The sequence below is a fragment of the Opisthocomus hoazin genome, chromosome 8 (genome assembly GCF_030867145.1).
Source record: "Opisthocomus hoazin isolate bOpiHoa1 chromosome 8, bOpiHoa1.hap1, whole genome shotgun sequence".
Taxonomy (NCBI): Eukaryota; Metazoa; Chordata; class Aves; order Opisthocomiformes; family Opisthocomidae; genus Opisthocomus; species Opisthocomus hoazin.
Window position 1 is genome coordinate 59858403 of NC_134421.1, and position 20438 is coordinate 59878840.

Sequence of the window (20438 nt, forward strand, 5' to 3'; positions counted from 1 at the left end):
TTTCATCTGATGGTACAGCAGGATACTGAACATTACAAGTGTGCAGTGAGATTTCGATACAATGTCACACAATATAAGAATTAATATCTCCTCTAATACTGAATGTCATAGACACAATGGGATTATTTGCAAAAGTAAGATTGCTCAGTACCAAGTCAGGATTGTTGAATGGTCCTTAGAAGTTAATCCCTTAGTTTTCTGGTATGGATCTGCTACTCCACTACTTATAACGCATGTATTTGTATAAAGAATAAAAAAGGGTATACAGGAAATATTTGACTGACATTCGTAACCTCAGATGAGTGGGTATTTTTTTCTGGATTTCAATTAAGCCAAACACTTAAAACATGTTTCCAACCCACCAAAGCAGGTGCTTAAATTCTTTGTTCGGCTGATGGATTCTGCTGAAACAAACAGGCAGCTTTTCAGTGACGCTAACAGATTATAGATCAGCACAATAATACCATCATGTACTTTAGAAGAGCTTGAGAAATCACAGTTTAAATACATTATTTTACAGAGCAAAAGAATACGCATTTATTTACAATGACTCTCCTTGCTCCTATTCTCACTTGGCTAAAGCCACATACAAATTAATGACCTATCACAATGTCTGTTGAGGATACAGTATTAAAAACTAAGGCACGGCAGAACTTACATAAAAAATACTAACGCAATTTCATTTTAGACTATTAAAATTTTCCAAAAAATTATGTTAGGTACACATTACTACCTGCACTTATTCCCCTCTGACAGGTACCAGTGAACCTCAGCAGAACTGAGGTATTTACTTAAATTATTAGGACCTGACTTTTAGTACTATGACAAATGGAAGCAACAAATAACAACAGCTTTGTTTAGCAATTGTCAATACTTATTTTGCAGCTCTTGATACACTATCCACTAATCTCCTTCAGCATCATGTAATTCAAATTCCTTTCTCATATTTCTGATACCTGTATTTATGACACTGCAGTTTTATTTTAATCTCAGGCAAAAGCACATTAAGAAGGAATTATGATTGACAGTATATTGCTAATTTAGAACAAAATACTTGTTTAATCATCCCTCAACTCAACTTTATAAATCTAAGACACAGGCAAGCCTCATTTAATAAAATCCAACGTATGAAAGCATAGCCTATATCTACATTAGCAAGTTGTATATTGCAACAGAGTGGATTTAAGAAGTGAAGCAGCACTTAGGACCTGATATCCACAAAGCACATGTTTCACAGGTTTCACTTTGGTCCAGCTCTAGTCTTGTCAGGGGGAAGGCCCACCACACATTAGTGGTAGAAGTGCATCAAGTGTACTGCTGGAGGACATCTAGCTCAGTTTATTGAGAAAGAAACCCAGTCTGCACCCCAAAACTGCTCCACAACATGAATCAAACTGTAGCAAGTTGGAGCAACTGAAAGACTAACTTTAAAAATGCATTCCTGACCAAAACTAAAACACTCTTACAGTCAGCCCCACAGATGGTCCCCTTGCAGACCACCGGCCGAAGCAGGCAGTTTCAGCTGGCTGCACAGGCACTCAGTCAACTCCAGGATCTCTGCAGGCTTATCCAGATGACAGAACAGCCATGCCACCCATATGTGGTGGCTCTGTCCAGAACAGCTCATATCCAGGGCTAATTAGGTGCCTGAGACCAGGCTGGCTTTGTAACAACAGAGGGTGGCAGGATTCAGCTTCAGAGTGAGAAACCTAAACGAAAGTGTTTTTCAGGCAAGTTAAGAGCAGAAGCCAGGGTATGATTTACTTGCTAGCATGGCGGTGCCTAATGCCACTTGAGTTGTTCTACCACTTGTGAGACATCCATGTGTAGATGACCAAGAACCTATAAAAAACCTGTGTCCTTCTGGAAGAGTAGTTAGAGGTCAGACAGGCCCCTTGAGGCATTTTAAGCACAGACACCTGCTTGCAGGCAACTGCTTGATGGGTTGGCCTCCACAGACTGCATCGTATCCTAAGACCCTGAACACGCCTGGATTCACTGCAGAAACACTGCACTGACCTTGCCAGAGTCAGGTTAGGTCTGCCAAGGCCGATGGTGATACCACCCCACTGCGGTCCGACAAGCTAAGCCAGACGTGTGTAGTCAGGTATTTCACTGCACATCCCTGCTGTTGTATCTATGCTTAGCCATCACCTGATGTGGTGTAAAGTAAAATGGAGCTGTCTGTAGAAGTGTGCTTTGCATTTGGTTGAGACTTGATTTGGGATAAAGCAGCCCCAAGGAATAAAAAAAATTATGCCTCTTGGGAAGAGACAAAAATGCAGTTACACTTTCCCAGACAACCTCACTTTTGCCTCAGCACAGTTCCTCCAACACACCATACCACTAAACCTAAATGAAACATTGTGTTATACGTTTAACACTCAGCTATTAAATATACCATCTCAGGTTCACATAGAAACTCACTGAATTCAGTGAGGCTAAATTTAAACCCAGATACTTGTATCTGCAGATCTGTCCCCAAGGGTGTAAAATGCCGAACAGACATTTTAAGTATGCGTACTGCATGGGATAGCTTTCATAGCAATGTACAAGATCAAAAGTGTTTCATCTGAAGCTCAGGGTGTGCATTATATACAGCTGGCTGATGCAACGAACGCTTGTTTATCCTGTTGGCAAAGTGCTGCCTCCTCTTTCTCCCTCTGAAACAGCCACGGGAGTCAGGAAAGGAGGCAGCAAGGACAGAACAGGGAACTCCGCGTTGCTCCGCTTCCCATCCTGCATGAGCAAAGACCACTTGATGAGCCCGTTCTCTCTACAACATCCAATGCACTTGACACAAATCTATTCACACAAAAAATGAAGCATCCAGTAGCATATCAGTAAGATGAAGAGATCTGACATGTTTCTTAGCTATTTAGGAACATTCTTTAGGTTGCAGCATGACATCACAAAATAGTCACGCGCATGGAGAAATAACAAGGGACAACTTCTTTAGGAAACATCCCTGGCAAAATTAGATCTCCGGTTAGTCACAGAATTAATAATTTGTAAACTGTTTTTCCTGAAACCTTGGTATTTTAGAACATTTTAAAGATTTATTTTTCAACTGCTTTCACTGTTAAATACCAGTATTTAGCTGACAAATTAAATTTTCTGAAAGGAAATTAAATATCTGAATCACATGAAAATGTTGAACGCAAAGGGAAAATGCAAAGCACATTACTGCAGCACCTGTTGCTGACACTTCTGCTGGGAATTTAAGGAAAACCCTAGCTTGTTTGATCAGAATGCCAGGCAGGAATGAAGCCCCACTTGACAGATCTACAGATCTTGGTCACTGCCTATTTTTAATCCTGGAAGTCACCAACATAGAAGCAATACTGTTTAAAAAACAGAAAAAAATGGGAGTAGAACAGAAAACAGCATTCACCTAGATGAATTAGTTCTGAGAAACAAGAAAGAGAGGAACAAGGCACACTGTTCCAAACACTGCATTCTGCAATCTTTCAGACACTCTTCTGTTTCCAGCGTATGGCTCAGCATTTTACCAAATCTCCCCCCTTCAGAAAACTGCTGCAGAAGTTTGCTGCTCCAAAAGTTAGAAACCTTCTTTTAATTTCCAGGCTGAAGAGGTTTATATCCAGATAACATCCATTTGTTCTTGTCCCACCATTAGCCTCAAGTTTAAAATCGTTACTTTGCACTCTACGGTCCACAGACTCAGGAGGGGGGTTCATAAACTACTTCTGTGAGATTTTTAAAGTGTCATGAAGCAAAGCAGGCCTAACAGGCTGTAATTTGCTCTAACAATGCTACAGGGCATGTAGCATCATCTTTGGAAAAAGTTTCGGAAATCAAATCAAATCAAAGTGAAAATCACTGGCTTAGACAGTTCTTTTCCCTTCCTCTTGTTTTCTTAGCCCTTCCATGTGTTTTTAGATGGCAGTCACGGATATCTCATCAGCCTTCCTCTTTGTACATTCAACTAACCAAGCTTTCCTAGTTTTCTCCTTGCAAGCAGTGTCACCGGTCACTGGTTTTCCTTTCTGCAGCTATTGCCGACTGAGTCAGAATTGGACATTCGTGTCCAGAATCCCACATGAGATATCACAGTGCATCACGTAACGATGTCAACACTGCCCCAAATCAGCTGGCAGTACTTCACGAAATTCATGCCAGGATCACGTACGCCCTCCTCGCCACCGCACTACGTTGACATCCCATTGCCACCCTTTGGTGAACAGGTACACTCAGGTCCTCTCTTCACTCGCTGTTACCCGTCCTCAGCCGCACGGCCCTCCATTCTGCACCAGCAAGTCCGTGCTGCCACTATCGCCTTGCTCCTCAGGGCTGACAAACAGAAAAGTGTCAGCTTGGCAATGCCTGTTGGTGAGCCAGCTGATGATGCCATACTGACCTACGGATCCAATCAAACACAAATGCCTGACGTGAACTAAATGCAAGCGATTGTGGCTGGTAAGCCATCAGCATGTTTGGACTATTTTGGACTATATTTTTCTAGTATAATGACCATGAGTTGCAATTTCAAGCTTTTTATTTTATTGATGTTCTAATATAACTTCACCAGTAATCGGAAGGCTAAATACTAACACACAACAACCAAGTAATAATTAACTTTCTTTAGACGAACATAAAGCTACAAGGATGAATAATTTTATTTTCACGGAAAGTCTAATACTTCTCTCACGGAATTAATCTTCAAACTTTAAATTAACTCTTTGCAAAGCTACACTGAATGTCTCTCAAGTAAAGACTCAATGCGTAACAGTTTCATGGTGTTCAAAGGTGTATTAGCCAAGCTGAAGATACCTGGGGGAAATCTGATTTTGAAACACACAGTCCACATCAGAGAGAAGATTCATTTATGATTTTTAGGCTCGTGGGTAACATTCTCCCACTATCTCTAGGTGAAAAACTTTTTTGTTCTACATTTTTGATCACTTCTTCCTCTTGCCAAAGGTTACAAACATCTTTCTTTTTCAAGGTTATTACTAAGTCTAATTTCAAAGACAACTACACTTCATGCAAATTTTTCATCCACAGATTTTTTTTTTGCTAATTTAAACAAAGAAAATCAGAAATTAATACTACAGCACTGAGTTGCAGTTACAAACTGGTTTAAATTAAAGGACTGAGTCACACGTCACCTTAACTTTCCTGCACAGATAATTCTTGAGCTCCTCATTTTGAGACTTTGCTACATATTGGTAATGTCTACACGGACAAATTACGCTGTGCGAGGGAGCATTCCCAGGCACCAAAACTCAACTGTCTGCACTATTAAATTGTTAGAATTGTCCCACAGCATGTGTCACAGGAGTGTTTTTAGTCTGTTCCAGCTAACAATCTTCCAAAATATCACCAGGGCACAGTTGGCAAGTTAGGACGTGCCAGGAATGGTTCCCAACAGGCAGTATGAGACCGGTGACCCAGTTTTAGAAGGTAAAACAATGTCGTAGTATGGACACTGGCCAGTGTGGAGCTGACTCTGCACCAGAGGGTGGTTCTGGACACGCTTAGCTTGCAGGTACAGGCATAGCCACTGCATCCCTCTGCTGGGCCCTGGGAAGGTGAGGAGATGACTCGATACGGAAATGTCTGAGCCCAACTTTGAAGACTGTTAATCTCCAAGAAGCACAGGATCATCTACGTCGGTGTTCCACACTGACATGCTGTCATCCAGGCTGTTGCAAAACAACCCTCTCCAAGACTCCTCTTGCCCACAGCAAGAGACACCATGCTACAAAGAGCTGAGGAACATTCCCTTTTCTGCAGCCACTCCAGAAGCCTATTATCGCCGAGGAAGAGGCAGGAGGTCAGACAGGAGGAAAACAGACTGCTGCTAGCCTGCCCTCCTCCCCTCCCTGCTAAAATCTTACCTGATCTTAAGAGACTTTGTCCTATTTTATTCACACTTCTGCTGCACACAAAGTTCACCATGACAAATAAAGCATTGCAAGGCGGAGATTGCAGAGGTACAGTCTAGCACAGCAGTACAAGACATGATGTGGCCATGTGAATCACACAGGATCACTCACCTTATTCAACGAACTTCTGTAAGTAAGGCACATGACTTCTGACCTTTAGCAGTAAACAAAAGAACCTCCCAAGGTTTCACAAGTAGCGCTTTCTAAACCTCTTAACTCAGAATATTTGTCTTTGACCTTGCAAGTACAGCACACCTAGCTTTCTTCTCTATAGACTTTTCCTTTCTGAAAGATAACCAGAAAAATAGGAAAGTGGTATGTGCGACAACTCATCAACTGTTTGTATTAATTTACTTCAAACCATTTATTTGGTAGCTCTCTCCTTCTGATGCAGTCTCAATTACTTGATTGAATAATATTCTCTGAAACAGCACATGATGTGCTCGTGTCAAAGAGGCTCTCCACAGAGGCCATCAGCTACCTTTTAAAATCAATGAAATTCATAAATTTGCATCTGGCTTCTCAAGGAGAAAGTAAAGGAACCTTTTCCCCCAGTACGTATGACCTTCTCATTCTAAGGCCAGCTTGTTTCAAGTCTTCTGCATCTCCGAATGCCGACATGAAGACGGATAATATCTTTCTTTGAATAGACAGATCTTGAAGACTATTATATTCCCCTTCTTAAGGATTCTAGCCATAATTCTGTCTTAGTAATTGGAATTTGCACACTGTTCCACACAGTAATGCATATTCTAGCTATTCGCTCTGTCATGCTGCCACTGCATTTTTAACAATGCTGATAGCAAACGATGTTATCGAATTCTGCAGACTTCTCAGGCTTTAGGCTTGTTCATGTCTTTTTTTCATTTCACCATCTCTGAGCAAAAATGTTTTTATTTTTTCCTTTGTGATGCCTCACTACTGTGACCCTGCCATTCCTCACAGCTGGATCTTGTTAGTTTTCAAATATTGAGTCCACACTGCCTGATCACACCACAGATTTTCTGTTCTGATATGTTTGCTGTCTTTATGTTTGCAAGATCAAAGCTAATGCTGTTTATACCACAGTGCTAAAAAGGTTCACTTCTCAAAAGGTATAATAACCTTAGTGTTTGAAATCTAGCCTTCTTTTATTCCATGCCTTCTACTGCTGATAATATCCATATGTTTCTCCTCTTCCTGGCTGCATTTTCCCATATAGCAATTTTCTTTATTAAACTTTTAGAGGGAATTCTTGAAAGAATTCAGCAGCAGCCGTATCCTATGCAGTGAAGCCCCATCAGGTGCAAGACAGTAGAGCTGCGCCAACACCAGCTGCTTTCCAAAACCCCACTCCCATTTCTCTCTCCCAATGGTATTTAAGTTCTCAGCTCCCCACATTTCAATAGGTGATATTCTCCTCTCTTAAATTCTCTCCCAGTTTCCTTATCCCCCTGCTCCCATAGATCTTTTTTTCAGTGAAATGGAATTTGTCCTCTAATTGCCTGGATAACTTCACACATTTCCTTTTATATCTTACTATATTCTGTTATCTTAGTGTGTTTCAAACAGTGGACCACAGCCCCCAGGATGTTCATAAAAGGCAATTGGGAGAGTTGTAAGATGCTGAAATTTTTATTACACTCTAAAACAAAAGAAAATATCTCTTTTCCATTCCCAAAACACCTTTACCCTTCAAAAACAAGTTTTGCTATCAAAATCTCAAATCACTCATACAAATAAATGATACACACTTCTTACATGGTATGTTTTAGCCAGGTTACCTCTGGGAACAAGACTGATGTGGCTGTATGATTTTGAGCCTCATGACCAATTTCAACCAAGTTTGACTGATACTACAGGCCTCCAAGATACTAAAAACTTCTGCAAGTTTTGTGAAAAAGCTGGTTCCTGGGCTGAGCAGAAAGGATTCCAAATTCCCACCAGTGGGAAGACAGGGATAGTTTACCCTTTAACAAATCTAGGTGGCAACATGAGGACATCAAATCAAGGCAGAAATAGCTTTCTGCCAGCTGTAACACATGCTGTGTCCTTGTTAACTACTCAGAGGAAGAGCCTGTGAGGAGTCGGAGAGTTTAGCTACCAAAGGCAAGGGATGATGGGGATGCAGGAGAGAACCTGTGATATTGTGGGCACAAGGTATTTAGGGAAGGAAAAGAGTTGGAGAGGGGACACTGGGGCACAGCATTCCTCCCTCATTTGCCCTGTTCACAGGACACACCTTTTACCCTCCTTTTGCTAGCCAAAGCACGAAATACACGAAAATATTTGCTTCAAACAAAGTAGTGGAACCAAAAGGGCTGCACAGCCCCACCATTCATTTCACCCCCAACTTTCTAATAAAACCTTCATTTCTTCATCCTTCCAGGCTACCCAGCCAACCTTCCAACTTACACCTGTATGGCAATACTCATCGCAGCCAGTGCAACAGCAGCAGAGCGGAGGCTTCCACGGGGCACTCCCAGCCCAAGGATGAAGGAGACACTGGAGACCTCTATTAAGCCCGACGGGAAACGCTCCTCTGGAGCTGAATGGACAGTTGAATGGAAATCATATTGGCAGCATGATTTCTCCTCAGGAAAAAAGAAGCACGTGCACCAGGCCCTCTTGAATGAGGAGATGTCCTCATAGGCTTGATGAGACAGTCTATGTGTTGGCAAGCAGAGCACTCGGCTCTTTCCCTGCTCCCTGCCCGCCCACACAGTTCCAGCACCCCACTTCCCCAAGACATAGAGACAATCCTCATCTTATCACAGTCAGAGCCCTCAGCATCCCTGATTTTTCAGAATTTTCTCCACAAAAGTCCGACACCCACTACTGCTCACAGACCACTAAATAACCTCAGTCGCCTCACCCTGTGGGCGGGGTGGGGGATGTTAATACTCTGACTAAAGTCAGTATTAACGCTGAAACTCAGTTCAAAACCTGCTTGATATTCCTGGACTTGCCTACCTCTCCCTTTGCCCTCCTGCGTGCCTCTTGCTTTACAGCTAGAGAACACGTTGGGAACAAAGGCTAGCAGCAGTGTTGGTTAAGGTCCTTTGCTTCTGGTAAGTCAGGGCGCACTTCCTGGAAAGAGGCACCCAGGCTTACATAAAGACTTTAAGTGAAGACTAAACCACTGTAAAGATAATCAACAAATGAAACTTAACAGGTTACAAATGTATATACCTCATGGTTAATGCAAAATTGTGTAACTTCACCTTCCAAACACAGCATTTGTCAAGTTAAGGAACACTGCACGACTTGAAATCTCCCTCTGTAGGTCCTCATACACCATAATCTGTCAATTTTTAATCTTCTTTTGAACAGCAAGAAAATTCATCCTTTTAGCTCTTCTTCTTTCATTTATTTAAATCTGTCCTGAAACCCTTTCTACTTTCTACTTGAAAAGGAGTCTTGGCAGATGTTTGACCTGGCACAGGAACCACTGTGGGCAAGGGCAGTCCCATTTTTTGCATACACATCTAGGGACCACATTGGATTTCTTCAGTGCAGCACTGCAGTGAGAGCTCACATGCAGATGCCCATCGACCAGAGCCTCTAATTTCTCTTCCAAATAACTGTTTTCCATAACACATAATTTCCGTAATTGTTCCATCAGTAGGACGCCTCCTACATTTTGATCCCCAGAAGTCTTACACTGCATTTGCTGTATTAAAGTACAGGCTGTTGAAGCAAGCCCAGGTTATTATGACATCCAAATCAGTCTACAGAATTAGCTATCTTTACTATAATTTATTAAACAAATAATTTTTGCGCCACCTGCAAAGTCCAGCAGCGATAAATGTATATTATTCTCCCAACTAACTGTTAAGGACACTGAGGCTACAGACAAGATCCTTGCCTGACTCCACCAGACACTCTGCTCAAACACCGGCACAAGGCTGGGTTTTTTTCTAGCCTTTTGGAACTTACCCCTATACCAAGATCTGACAAACAGCAGAAACAAAGGCTTCGAGAGCATCAAGGTCAAGCCTTTTAAGGCTCTTATGTAAAAGTCACCTGGTCCTGCAGACTGATTTCAAGTATAAATGCAAGCAACGACACAGCTGCAATGAAGAATTTCACATTTTCATTCTGAAATAATTCCTTGTTTTAAACGAACTTTTAACTGTGGCATGTAATATCCTCTCTCTTCTGGCTGCTTTGGCTCCAAAGAACCGACAACTGAGTAATATGAAACCAGTTTGAAAAACTGGTTTAAAACAGGCCCAGGGAAAACCTGGGGAACGACAGAAAGACTGATGTCTGCGTCACATAAATTGGTAAGAGCCAACACAAGAGTACGTCGGCACCCGCACTAACATGGTACATTTGTGTGATGAAAGGAAGCGAGTAAGGTAGGACTAACACACCTATTGTAAGTCATATCGCACAAAATCTATTGCAGTTGTCCAAAGAAGTAAAAAAATAGTGCATACTGTGGAAATTTTCATTAACAAAGTCCACTTGGATTTCCAAAAGACATTTGATAAATCTGTCATTCATAAGTCTTAAAAAAACTAAACTCCCAGAGGATAAAAATAAATGTCCTTGCAAGGATAAATAATTAGAAACAGATGGCAGGACAATACTGTCAATTTTCCAAGCTGAGAGAGGTCAATGGTGGAGTCCTGCAGGGATCTGTGCTGGAACTTGGGAGCTGCTCGCTTATTTATAAATGAGCTGGAAAACAGGGTAAATGGTGAGGTGACAAAGTTTGCTGCTGATATTTGTTCAGGGTAGCTAAGATAAGGGCTGACTATGAAGAAAGACGTTACAATACTGAGTGATTAGGCAACAAAAAGGCAAATTAAAGTCAATGTAGATAAACAAATATGAAGTCATTCCTTTGAGGGGAAAAAACCTAACTACACAAAACGATGTGCTCCAAGGTGACAATTCCTGCTTCAGGACTGAGATCTTGGGGTTATAATAAGTAGTTCCGTGAAAATGTCAGCCCTCTGCTCACTAACACTGAAAAAGTGAGTATTAGGAATTACTAGGACAGGAACAAACAATGAAAGAGAGAATATTATTATGCTACTGTATAAATAGCTGGTTTGTCTGTCTTGCACATTGCTGTAGTTCTGGTCCCACAGCCTGTGAAAGGACACAGCAGACTGGAAATCGCTACACGCAGAGCATCAGGGATGATCACAGGCAGGGACTAAGGAATGAGTCAGAAGCCAAAGATTCATCAGGTCTCAAAACCAGGTAACTGAGGGGACACAGCAAAGGTGTAATCAGGACCAGCACAGGGAAGGTGTCTGGGAGTCCCCTGTTCACAGCCTCTTCCAATACACGAGCTGGGGGGATCAAATGAAATGGGCACGTACAAGATTTCAAACATAAAAAAGCCCTACTGAATCTTCACACGACACGTATTAAGCTGTGGAACTCCGTGCTCTGGGGAACTGTAACCGCTAAAAGTTTACACAGGTTCAAACAGCGACCGAAGTCACAAAAAAGAAATTCCAGCAACATCTTTTAAATGCCGAGCCTTATCTCAGGAAATTCCTGGACACAAGTGCTGGAGAACAGAGAGTACCAAGAGCTAAATGAGCTTTCGCTGCTCTGATGCTTCTGTGGGCTCAGGTCACAGAACACCGTTGGAGACCACTGGGCTAGATGGGCCCAGGGTTTGACAAAGTACAGAGATTTCACGTTGTTTTGTTCAGCTGTCCTCTTATTGTGGGCTTGGGCTTAGGCATCTCCTGAAAATCACATATACTGGTTTCATCCTACTTGTCAATGGGATGTTTCTATGCCTTTCTTTTCCTTTCTCTACTTTTCTCTTTCCTGTAATTTGCCATGTTCTAGTAAAGGAAAAAAATAATGATGACAAATGTGTAGTAATGAAAAAAATCACAATGACAGAATTGAAGCATTTCATTTATTTAACTGATAAAGGAATAAATCTCAAGAAGTGTCTTTATTTGTGAGGTTGCTTGCAAACTTTAAATGCAGGGTAGTGAAGAGCAATAATAAGTAATTTCTAAGGCTTTCACTAAGTGTTTGTATTCATGCAGCTGCTCAAATTAGGTAAGTGTACGTGCAAGTGTTTGTACATATAATTTTGCAATTGCAGAAGGGGAGGCTAGAGGCTGGAGAACGAGGCTGCCAACACTGGCTCTGAAGATACCAAGTGTACCCTGACAGCATTATGCACCTGAACAAAAGCAGCCATGGCAAAATCGTAAAGGAGTCTAATGTATGTTGTCCTCATGTATGCAAAGGAAATAGCTTTTCCCAGGATTTTTCTGCTTAATCACGCCATAGACATAATTAGCCAGCAACAAGGCTTGAAAATGCATGTGTCCAAGATACTGTTTATCTTTTCCTTATTTAAAAAACACCTCTTCAAACCAAGAGCTATATCATGCTGACAATTTAGAATGACTCATGCAGGACAGAATGTGATCAAAATCTTTATTTTAAAGAAATGAGTTCCTAAGCTTTTATTTCCAATCCTAAAACAAGCATGACCCCACATCAAAAAACTGCTTCTAAGGAGATTTAAATTGTGTCTATTTTAAGCACTATTATATGATCTAACCAAATGCTAACACTACTAAGGTACATAATAGAAAGCAAAATCAAAGCAATTCTCACATACTTGTTTATTTTACTATTTCAGGTTCAATTTTGTTCCTGTACTACACAAAACTACATGTATATATAGATGACATTACTATATTGTTATTTGTGAGATAAACATCTTAAGATTATTATTGCCTATTACTTGTATGCTCAAAACAGTAAAAGAATAACAGAAGTAGGTCATATAGCTCACAGAAAAACTATCAGAACTCATTCCAGGTCTCTTGACCTCTACATTTTATTCTAACTTATCCTCCCGTCCTGCCACACCGCTTTCTTCTTCAAAGAACGCAACCCGAACCAATATGGATTTTCTGGTACTTTTCTCTCCCTCTCAGGAAACTTTTTTGAGGTAACACAGAAATGAACAGTCAGGTAAATGCTGAATCAAGGTGCAACATTCACCAAACAACAAAGTCAGGCTCTTTCACCAACCAACATTGTTCCATTTTTTCCAGGGTATTCGCATACAAACCAGGAAAGATGGCCAATAACCACTCAGCTCTACATGTATTCCCCTATTATTTTAATTTTGGAGGTAAGCAGTCTGGAAAGTGGTTCTGTTGCTGACATAAAACTCCTTTTGTTGACTTTCAGTGCCAACAGTGCATTTACCAGCTTTGGAGATGACAAAAAAATCTGTGTTATTTTGCTTGAAAACGTATCTTCAGTGTCACACCTGCACACGTGCAGCATTGCATAGACTGATTGCTCCTGTAGATCAGCTGCATGCAGTGGTTTCTAAACATTATTGTGCACCTGTGCAGAAATGCAGTAAAGGCAGATTTATCTACCTTGTGCTAGCTTTTGTTGGCATAAAGCAGTGGAACCATATAAATAAAACACCATTATCTCAGATGTTGCCAAGTCTACAGGATTTGGAAACTGCGCTGTCCTACCGTACAGTGGACATGAACAAAACAGGCTGAGGATGCACCAAACCAGTCAATAGTCATGCCACCTTTTACCAGCAGAGCCATAAGGAGAGGAGGCAGCTGAAATCAGGAGTCTTTAATGGAGCAGAAGAGACGTCTGTGGTGCAAAGATGAAACAGTTTGCTCTGCCTGGAGCCAAGTGACATGACTGTGTACAATTAATAAGACCATATCAGAATGTGTGTTATCGAACAAAGTAGCCACCAGCATCAGAGAGGATTCCCAATGCAGAGGTAATGAACCCAAACATAGACTCACTGGAATCGGGAAAAACCTACCAACCTCAAGTGACTGCAGATCAATCCCCAAGTGATAAAGAAAGAAACCACACAGAAACCTAAGTGACAGAAACAGCATAAAAATATATATAACACACATAAAAACAGCATCACAGAGAGAACTGGACAAAGCTGTTTCATACAAACCAGAAATTTCCAGTAAGCCTCATGAACTAGGTAGCAAACTGAATAATGCTGAAGCTGCTCAACAAACAACCCAGAAGAATTATTGCTCGGAAACTGAAATGAATGTAGGTCAATTAAGGGGACTGACAAAGCGATTGTGAGCGTATTTTGGAGACATTTTGCTCTGTTTCCCTAACAGCTTATTCCTGTAAAGCCAAAACTTCTCTATTTTAGCGTTTTATCAGGAGGACAAAAGCTATGCTTTGATTTTAGACTTTTTTTTCCAAATTATTGAATTGATCTTTTCTATCTTGCTAAACCTTATTTTATTACTATATCGGCTCTAGAGACCATCCTTTCCTCCTCCTCTGCCTCTCGGCTGCATGCAAATCACCAGCTCTCTACTAACTCCGAGGGAAAGCTGAGCTGGAAATACAAAAAGGGATGTCCTGGTGTTCTCCCTCTCTCTTATCATGCGCTTTCCCCAGGGAGACACTGGCTGTGATGGGGAAAGTCAAACGAAGCCAGGAGACCTTCTGAATCAAAAACCAGCAACCGAAACGGAATTTTTCTCTTCGCACTCCCAGCACACAGAGGAAGATAAACCTGGCGAACGGGGGAAGAGACCCCAACCCAAACTCACACGCCTACGGTCCAATGACCTCAGCCGCCCTTCCAGCTGCCCAGCAGCAGACCTGGCCATCCCCTCCCGCCCAGCCGCGGGGGGCCCTGCCCCGGCCGGCCGGCAGCCCGGGCTCCGGACCGACCTCCGCAGGCTCCCAGCTGCCCGCGCCCACCGCCGCCCGCCGGGGCGGCCCCGCTGCCGCTTCCCCCTGACCTTTAGCGGCAGACCGGGCGCCGGAGGACGGCCTGGGACTGCCGGAGGACAGCCTGGGGCTGCCGCCGCCCGACAGCCCTCCCGGGGGCTGCCTGGTGCCCGCGGGTCGGCTCACGGGCCGAAACCGGACGATTTCTCCGGGCACCCCCGCTCTTCGGGCGGGGGAGAAGCGAGGGGCCGAGCCCACGCCCGGTGCCCAGGCGGGCGGCGGGGCGGCACGGGGCGGGCACCGGCACCGCTCCGAGAGGCTGCTGAGGCGCCGCGGGCCCCCCCCGGCCCGGGCGGCCGCCGGCGCCCCGAGTTTCCCCGGAGCCGCCTGAGACCCCCGCGGGAGAGGGCTGGGCAGGGCGGCGCGGAGCCCCCCCCGGGCCGGGGCCGGGGCCGCTGCCCCCACTCACCCGAGGTCAGCTGCATCCAGGCACAGATCTTGTAGACGGTGGCTGTGTTGCAGAAGAAGAAGAGGATGAAGCAGACGATGCAGGTGATGATGAGCATCATCGAGAGCCCGATGAAGAAGGAGGCAGCTTTGAAGGCTCCCGAGGGCAGGCTGGAGAAGTCCGTGAAGCTGCCCCGGCAGGTGAGTTCCCGGCTGAAGCCGTTGCCGATGCAGTAGTGGAAGAGCCCGAAGTAGCCCGCCTGCGGGGTGTCCACGCCGTCCCCGATCCAGTAGGGCTGGATGAAGCACACCACGTTGACGATGGCAAAGCAGATGGTGAAGATGGCCCAGAGCACGCCGATGGCCCGCGAGTTCCGCACGTAGTTGGTGTGGTAGATTTTGGCCGCCTCCTGAGCCGGGAGCATCCCCGCTGCTGCCGCTCCTGACGAGCCTGCTCCTGTCGCCGCCGTCCCTGCAGCCGCTCCGGGCATCCTCGCCGAGAAGATCCCCCCTCCCCTTCCTCCTCCTCTCCTCCTCCTCCTCCTCCCCGCTCTCTCCGCTCGACGCGCCCCGCCGCCGCCGCTGCGTGCGAGAGCCGGCGAGCCCCTCCGCCGGGCTTCAGCGGCTCCGCGCCAGCAGCAGCAGCGGCGGCGGCGGTGGCGGCGGCAGCACCAACACGGCCCGCCGCCGCCTATCGGGACTCAGCGCTGCCGGCCGCCGCGCACCGCCCGCCCCGCAGCCCGCCCTCCCGCCGCGCCGGGCGCCGGTCGACACCGCGCCCGCCCGCCGCCGCGGCTGATGCGCCGGCCCTGAGGGGAGGCGGCGGCGGGGGAGGGCGCGCGGGGCCGCTGGCGCCGCTCTGCCGGGCGGGAAGGGGGAGCCCCGGGGGCGCCGCGGCCTCCACTCAGCCCCGCCGCCGCGGGCTCCTGGGGCGCCTCTGCCGGCCGGGGCAGCGCCCGCCCGCCCCAGCTGTGCCCGGCTCCGCGCACGCCGCCTGCGCTGGGAGGCGCGGTCACGCCGCGCATCTCCGCGATGAAACCCTGTGTGCGGGTTTCTTCCGCGGAGCCGCGCGGTCCGTTCCCTCACGGCGGAGAGGCACAGGCACCGGCGGAGACGCGGGTCTCAGCCCGAATCGAAGCTCCCCCAGGGCCAGGTCCTGGGGCCGGGCAACGCGGGGCCGCTCCGCACCTCCCGAGGCGGGATGGCGGCCGCGGGGACGGCCCCCGCCGCCAAGGCGCAGCAGCCGGGTCTCGGCGTGGGTGGGTGAGGCGGCGCGGCTGGGGGAGCGCAGCTCCGCGCCGGGCAAGTGACTTTGGCCTGGCGCGTTGGGCATGCTGGCGTGCGGCAGTGATTAGCATATATTAATGAGCAATTAGCAGCTGGTAATAATCATCCCTATGCCAGTGACCTATGCGTCGAGCCTGAGTTAACAGCAGTAATGGATGGCACACGTACGCGCCGCTCCGAGGGCCGCCCGCTGCGGGGCCGCGCTCGCAGCCGGAGCGGAGGGGGGCCGGGGAGAGCCAGCGGCACGGCAGGCTGCGTTCGGTGCCGGCAGAGCGCCGCGCTCCATTAAATGTTAGCGTTCATCAGCACCCGGCGTGGGGGAGGGAGGCTCGTGCAGAAATTACTTCTGACATGCGTCAAAAATTTCTCATCTGCCTCAGACAAAGTTTGATTTCTACCCTGCAACTGCCAAAAAACGTGTCCTGGGCTTGCTCAGACGCGCGCGGTGTGGACCCCAAGTGCTCGTGCTTGCCTCGCTTTCTCAGGGAGGTGGGCCCAAGCGTACAAACTAGAGCTAAAATTCCTGGGGATTTAGTTCCCAGCGAGGCCGCTTTGTCCCACGCTGACGGAGGTGCCCGCGTGTGCTCCGCGGCCTCGTCGTGCTCCGACCGCAGGTGCTGCGTACAACCAGCCTGCTGATAGCCGCCTTCGGAGAGCGACCGACCTCGCGCCAGCCTCGAGCGGCAGGCGGAGTGACGGCCCTTCCCTTCCGTGCTCCGTCCTGCTTTCTCCTGGCTGAGGCTGGCTGAGCCCCGGGGCCTGGCACAGGACGCCTGTCTGCTGTGCTCTAAGGGGCCATCGAGCATGGAGGTGAAGACAATATGAGCCAGACCTAGAAGGCAGGAGGAGACACGAAGTGGCCCAAGACAAACAATTAAGGATGGAGGTTGGAGTGAGGGTTGGGCAAAAAGTTCTAGGAGCTCAAAAAGAAAGTGGGGAAGGGGTCTGGGCCAAATGGGAGATTCAGGAACAGTGGACCTGTGAATGTGCACCCAAAGAAGATGAAACCTGGAATCAGCATGGAAGAGATTTGAACCTGGGATGGAGCCAGGACAAGAGAAATTAGGTGCTCTGTAGAAGAGATGGACCAAGGGAACTGGGGAGGTAGAAATATGGAGACTGGAGGAGAAGCTGCGGAGGAGAGTCAGAATAGGGTAGGGAAATGTGGGAGCCAGTCTGGGCAAGAAAGGAAAAGGCCAGAAGCAGGAGAAGAAACTAGGATTCTAGCTGTGTGGTGTGGTCAACACGCTGGAGGGAAGGGATGCCATCCAGTGGAACCTGGACAGGCTTCAAAGGTGGGCCCATGAGAACCTCAGGAAGTTCAACAAGGCCAAGGGCAAGGTCCTGCACACAGCTTGGGGCAATCCCAAGCACCAATAGAGGGTGCAGGATGAAGGGATTGAGAGCAGCCCTGAGGAGAAGGGCTTGGGGGTGCTGGTTTACAAGCAGCTCAGCATGACCTGGCAATGTGCGCTCGCAGCCCAGAAGGCCAATCATACCCTGGGCTGCATCCCCAGCAGCGTGGGCAGCAGGGCGAGGGAGGGGATTGTGCCCCTCTGCTCCGCTCATGTGAGAGCCCCCTGGGAGTCCTGCATCCAGCTCTGGAGCCTTCAGCACAAGAAGGACATGGAGCTGTTGGAGCAGGTCCAGAGGAGGCCACAAAAGTGATCAGAGGGCTGGAGCACCTCTCCTAGGAGGAAAGAGAGACTTGGGGCTGTTCAGCCTGGGGAAAAGAAGGCTCCTGGGAGACCTTATAGCAGCCTTCCAGTACCTGAAGGGGCCTACAGGAAAGCTGGAGAGGGACTTTTCACAAGGATGTGTAGTGATAGGACAAGGGGTAATGGCTTCAAACTGAAAGAGGGTGGATTTAGACTAGACATAAGGAAGAAATTCTTCACTCTGAGGGTGGTGAGGCCCTGGCACAGGTTGCCCAGAGAAGCTGTGGCTGCCCCCTCCCTGGCAGTGTTCAAGGCCAGGATGGATGGAGCTCTGAGCAACCTGCTCTAGTGGAAGGTGTCCCTGCCCATGGCAGGGGGGGTGAAACTGGATGATCTTTAAGGTCCCTTCCAACCCAAACCATTGTATGATTCTGCTGACAAGCTGAGCAAAATAGTGTGGGAAAGGAGACTTGATTGCTTGTGTCCAGGCAGAGGCTGGTTTGGTTGCCCTAGGATGTCCTCTCTGGCCTGTGGTGCCAAAAGGGCACAGATTTCACATGGGCTCTAAGTAGTACCCACCAGTCCTCCAGTTTAGTGCGCTGAAAATGGGAAAGTGGTACTAGATGTCTGTTTTGTGGGACACCTGAATCACTTCAGTGATCAATCCAGTGATCCTGATCTAGAGCTTTGAATCCTCTAGTCTCACTCTTTGGTATCAGAAATTTCTTCAGAATACCTGGAGACAGGCTCAGGAGGCATTTTGCAGTTCTTACCACAATGATATGTGAGCTTCGTAGTCTGAGAAAATAGCATGTCTCTGTGAGATGGGAGGTTGGTAGATTCTGGACAGAACAGTTAAAAGGCAGCTGGGACCTAATTTGTCAAAGCAGAGCTGCCATGGATTTTGGTTGCAGTGTTCTGCAAACGAAGCCTCAGCAGGAGCCATACTGAGTTGCTGCTCATCTGTATAAAGTTTGCCTGGCATCACAGAAGAATTTTGTGGCAGAAGCAGGGATAGTCTCCAGCTCTTCAGGACAGCTTTCATCATCTTAATCCTCAGAAGATTATCCTTTCTCTCCAACAGCCCTGTTGTACCTCCACAATTTTTCTCCTTGCGAATTAGCTGGGTCCCGGCCCGGTGGCTGCCGTCTAGTCTCATCTAAACAAGTCGGAGTCCTAAGCCGGGATTTTCAACAAAAGCTTCTTCAACAAGTGAAGCAGGATTCTCGTCATCCTGATCTTTCTGGACGGCAGACCCTGTGCCGCGCACCTGAGAATGCGGGATCCTGTTTGCCAGTTAGCGTGCCAGCATGCAACACGCAGCAACAGGGGTGTGAAGCCAGTGGCGCAGACAGCTCTTTTTTTGGCACATCCTGTTCAGTATTGGATTTTACAACCAGAATATTGTTTTAAAAACCGTTTTTGTGTGCGTGTGTGGTTAAAAATAGGCAAGTTTAAAGGGAATTTGTATAATCTTTAAAAGTACTCTCTGTGCCCCAAATTGGCCTGGACCATGCTATTGATCATTTTATCTAACCACAAGTGTGCTCAATATTTAATGTACAGATCATTGCATAAAACACAAAATAAAGCTTGTTATTTCGTTAATGCTTCTAATCGCTTACAGCTCTTCTCTTTGGAACTCGTCAATGATTTGCAGCGTGGAGACCTGCTTAAATGTTTTGTTTGGAGCGCTATAGGGAAGGGCTGTGTGTTGCGCCGGGGAAACCCCTGGATACGGTGGGGAAGAACAGCAGCTGAATGCAGCCGCTGGGCCGTGGGCGATGTCTGGCAAGAAATGCACATCTGGGAGTTCATTGATATTCATGTGGTGTGAAACGAAGAGAAAGATAGAGGGGAGAAGGAGTGAATGCATGGCTGGAGAAGGGCTGGCAAGAGAGAGGACTTACACAGGAAAGAAAGCAGCCTGCGCGAAGGGAACGGGGCAGCAGGAAGTTATGTGTTAATGAATAAATAGCAGTAAAGGCATCTGACAATGAATGATCAGTTTTGTGGGGCTGGACCCTGACAGGGTGACAGTTGAGGGAACCGGGAAAAACTGCTGAGTGCATGAGAACATGCTCACACAGACAGAGGCAAACTTCTGCAGAAGAGAAGGCTCGGGGTGACCTTGTAGCAGCCTTCCAGTACCTGAAGGGGCCTACAGGAAAGGTGGGGAAAATATTTTCAGCAGAGCCTGCTGCAACAGGATAAGGAGTAATGGTTTTAAACTAAGGGAGGATAGATTTAGGCTAGATATAAGGAAGAAATTTTTTACAGTGAGGGTGGTGAAACACTGGCACAGGTTGCCCAGAGAGGTGGTCGATGCCCCATCCCTGGAAACATTCAAGGCCAGGTTGGACGGGGCTCTGAGCAACCTGGTCTAGTTGAAGATGTCCCTGCTCACTGCAGGGGGGGTTGGGCTAGGTGACCTCTAAATCTC

General features: G+C 46.8%; 1 protein-coding gene across 3 annotated transcripts in view; it reads right to left on the reverse strand.

The window, feature by feature from the left end:
- The window catches only part of LHFPL3 (LHFPL tetraspan subfamily member 3), a 260058-nt gene extending 244496 nt beyond the window's left edge, over positions 1 to 15562 (reverse strand). For all 3 annotated transcript variants that reach the window (XM_075429283.1, XM_075429282.1, XM_075429281.1), the window contains exon 1: positions 15073 to 15562. In XM_075429283.1, the coding sequence (XP_075285398.1) occupies positions 15073 to 15541 (469 nt within the window). In that variant the 5' untranslated portion in view covers positions 15542 to 15562. The remainder of the gene's footprint in view (positions 1 to 15072) is intronic.
- Positions 15563 to 20438: the final 4876 nt, after the last annotated feature.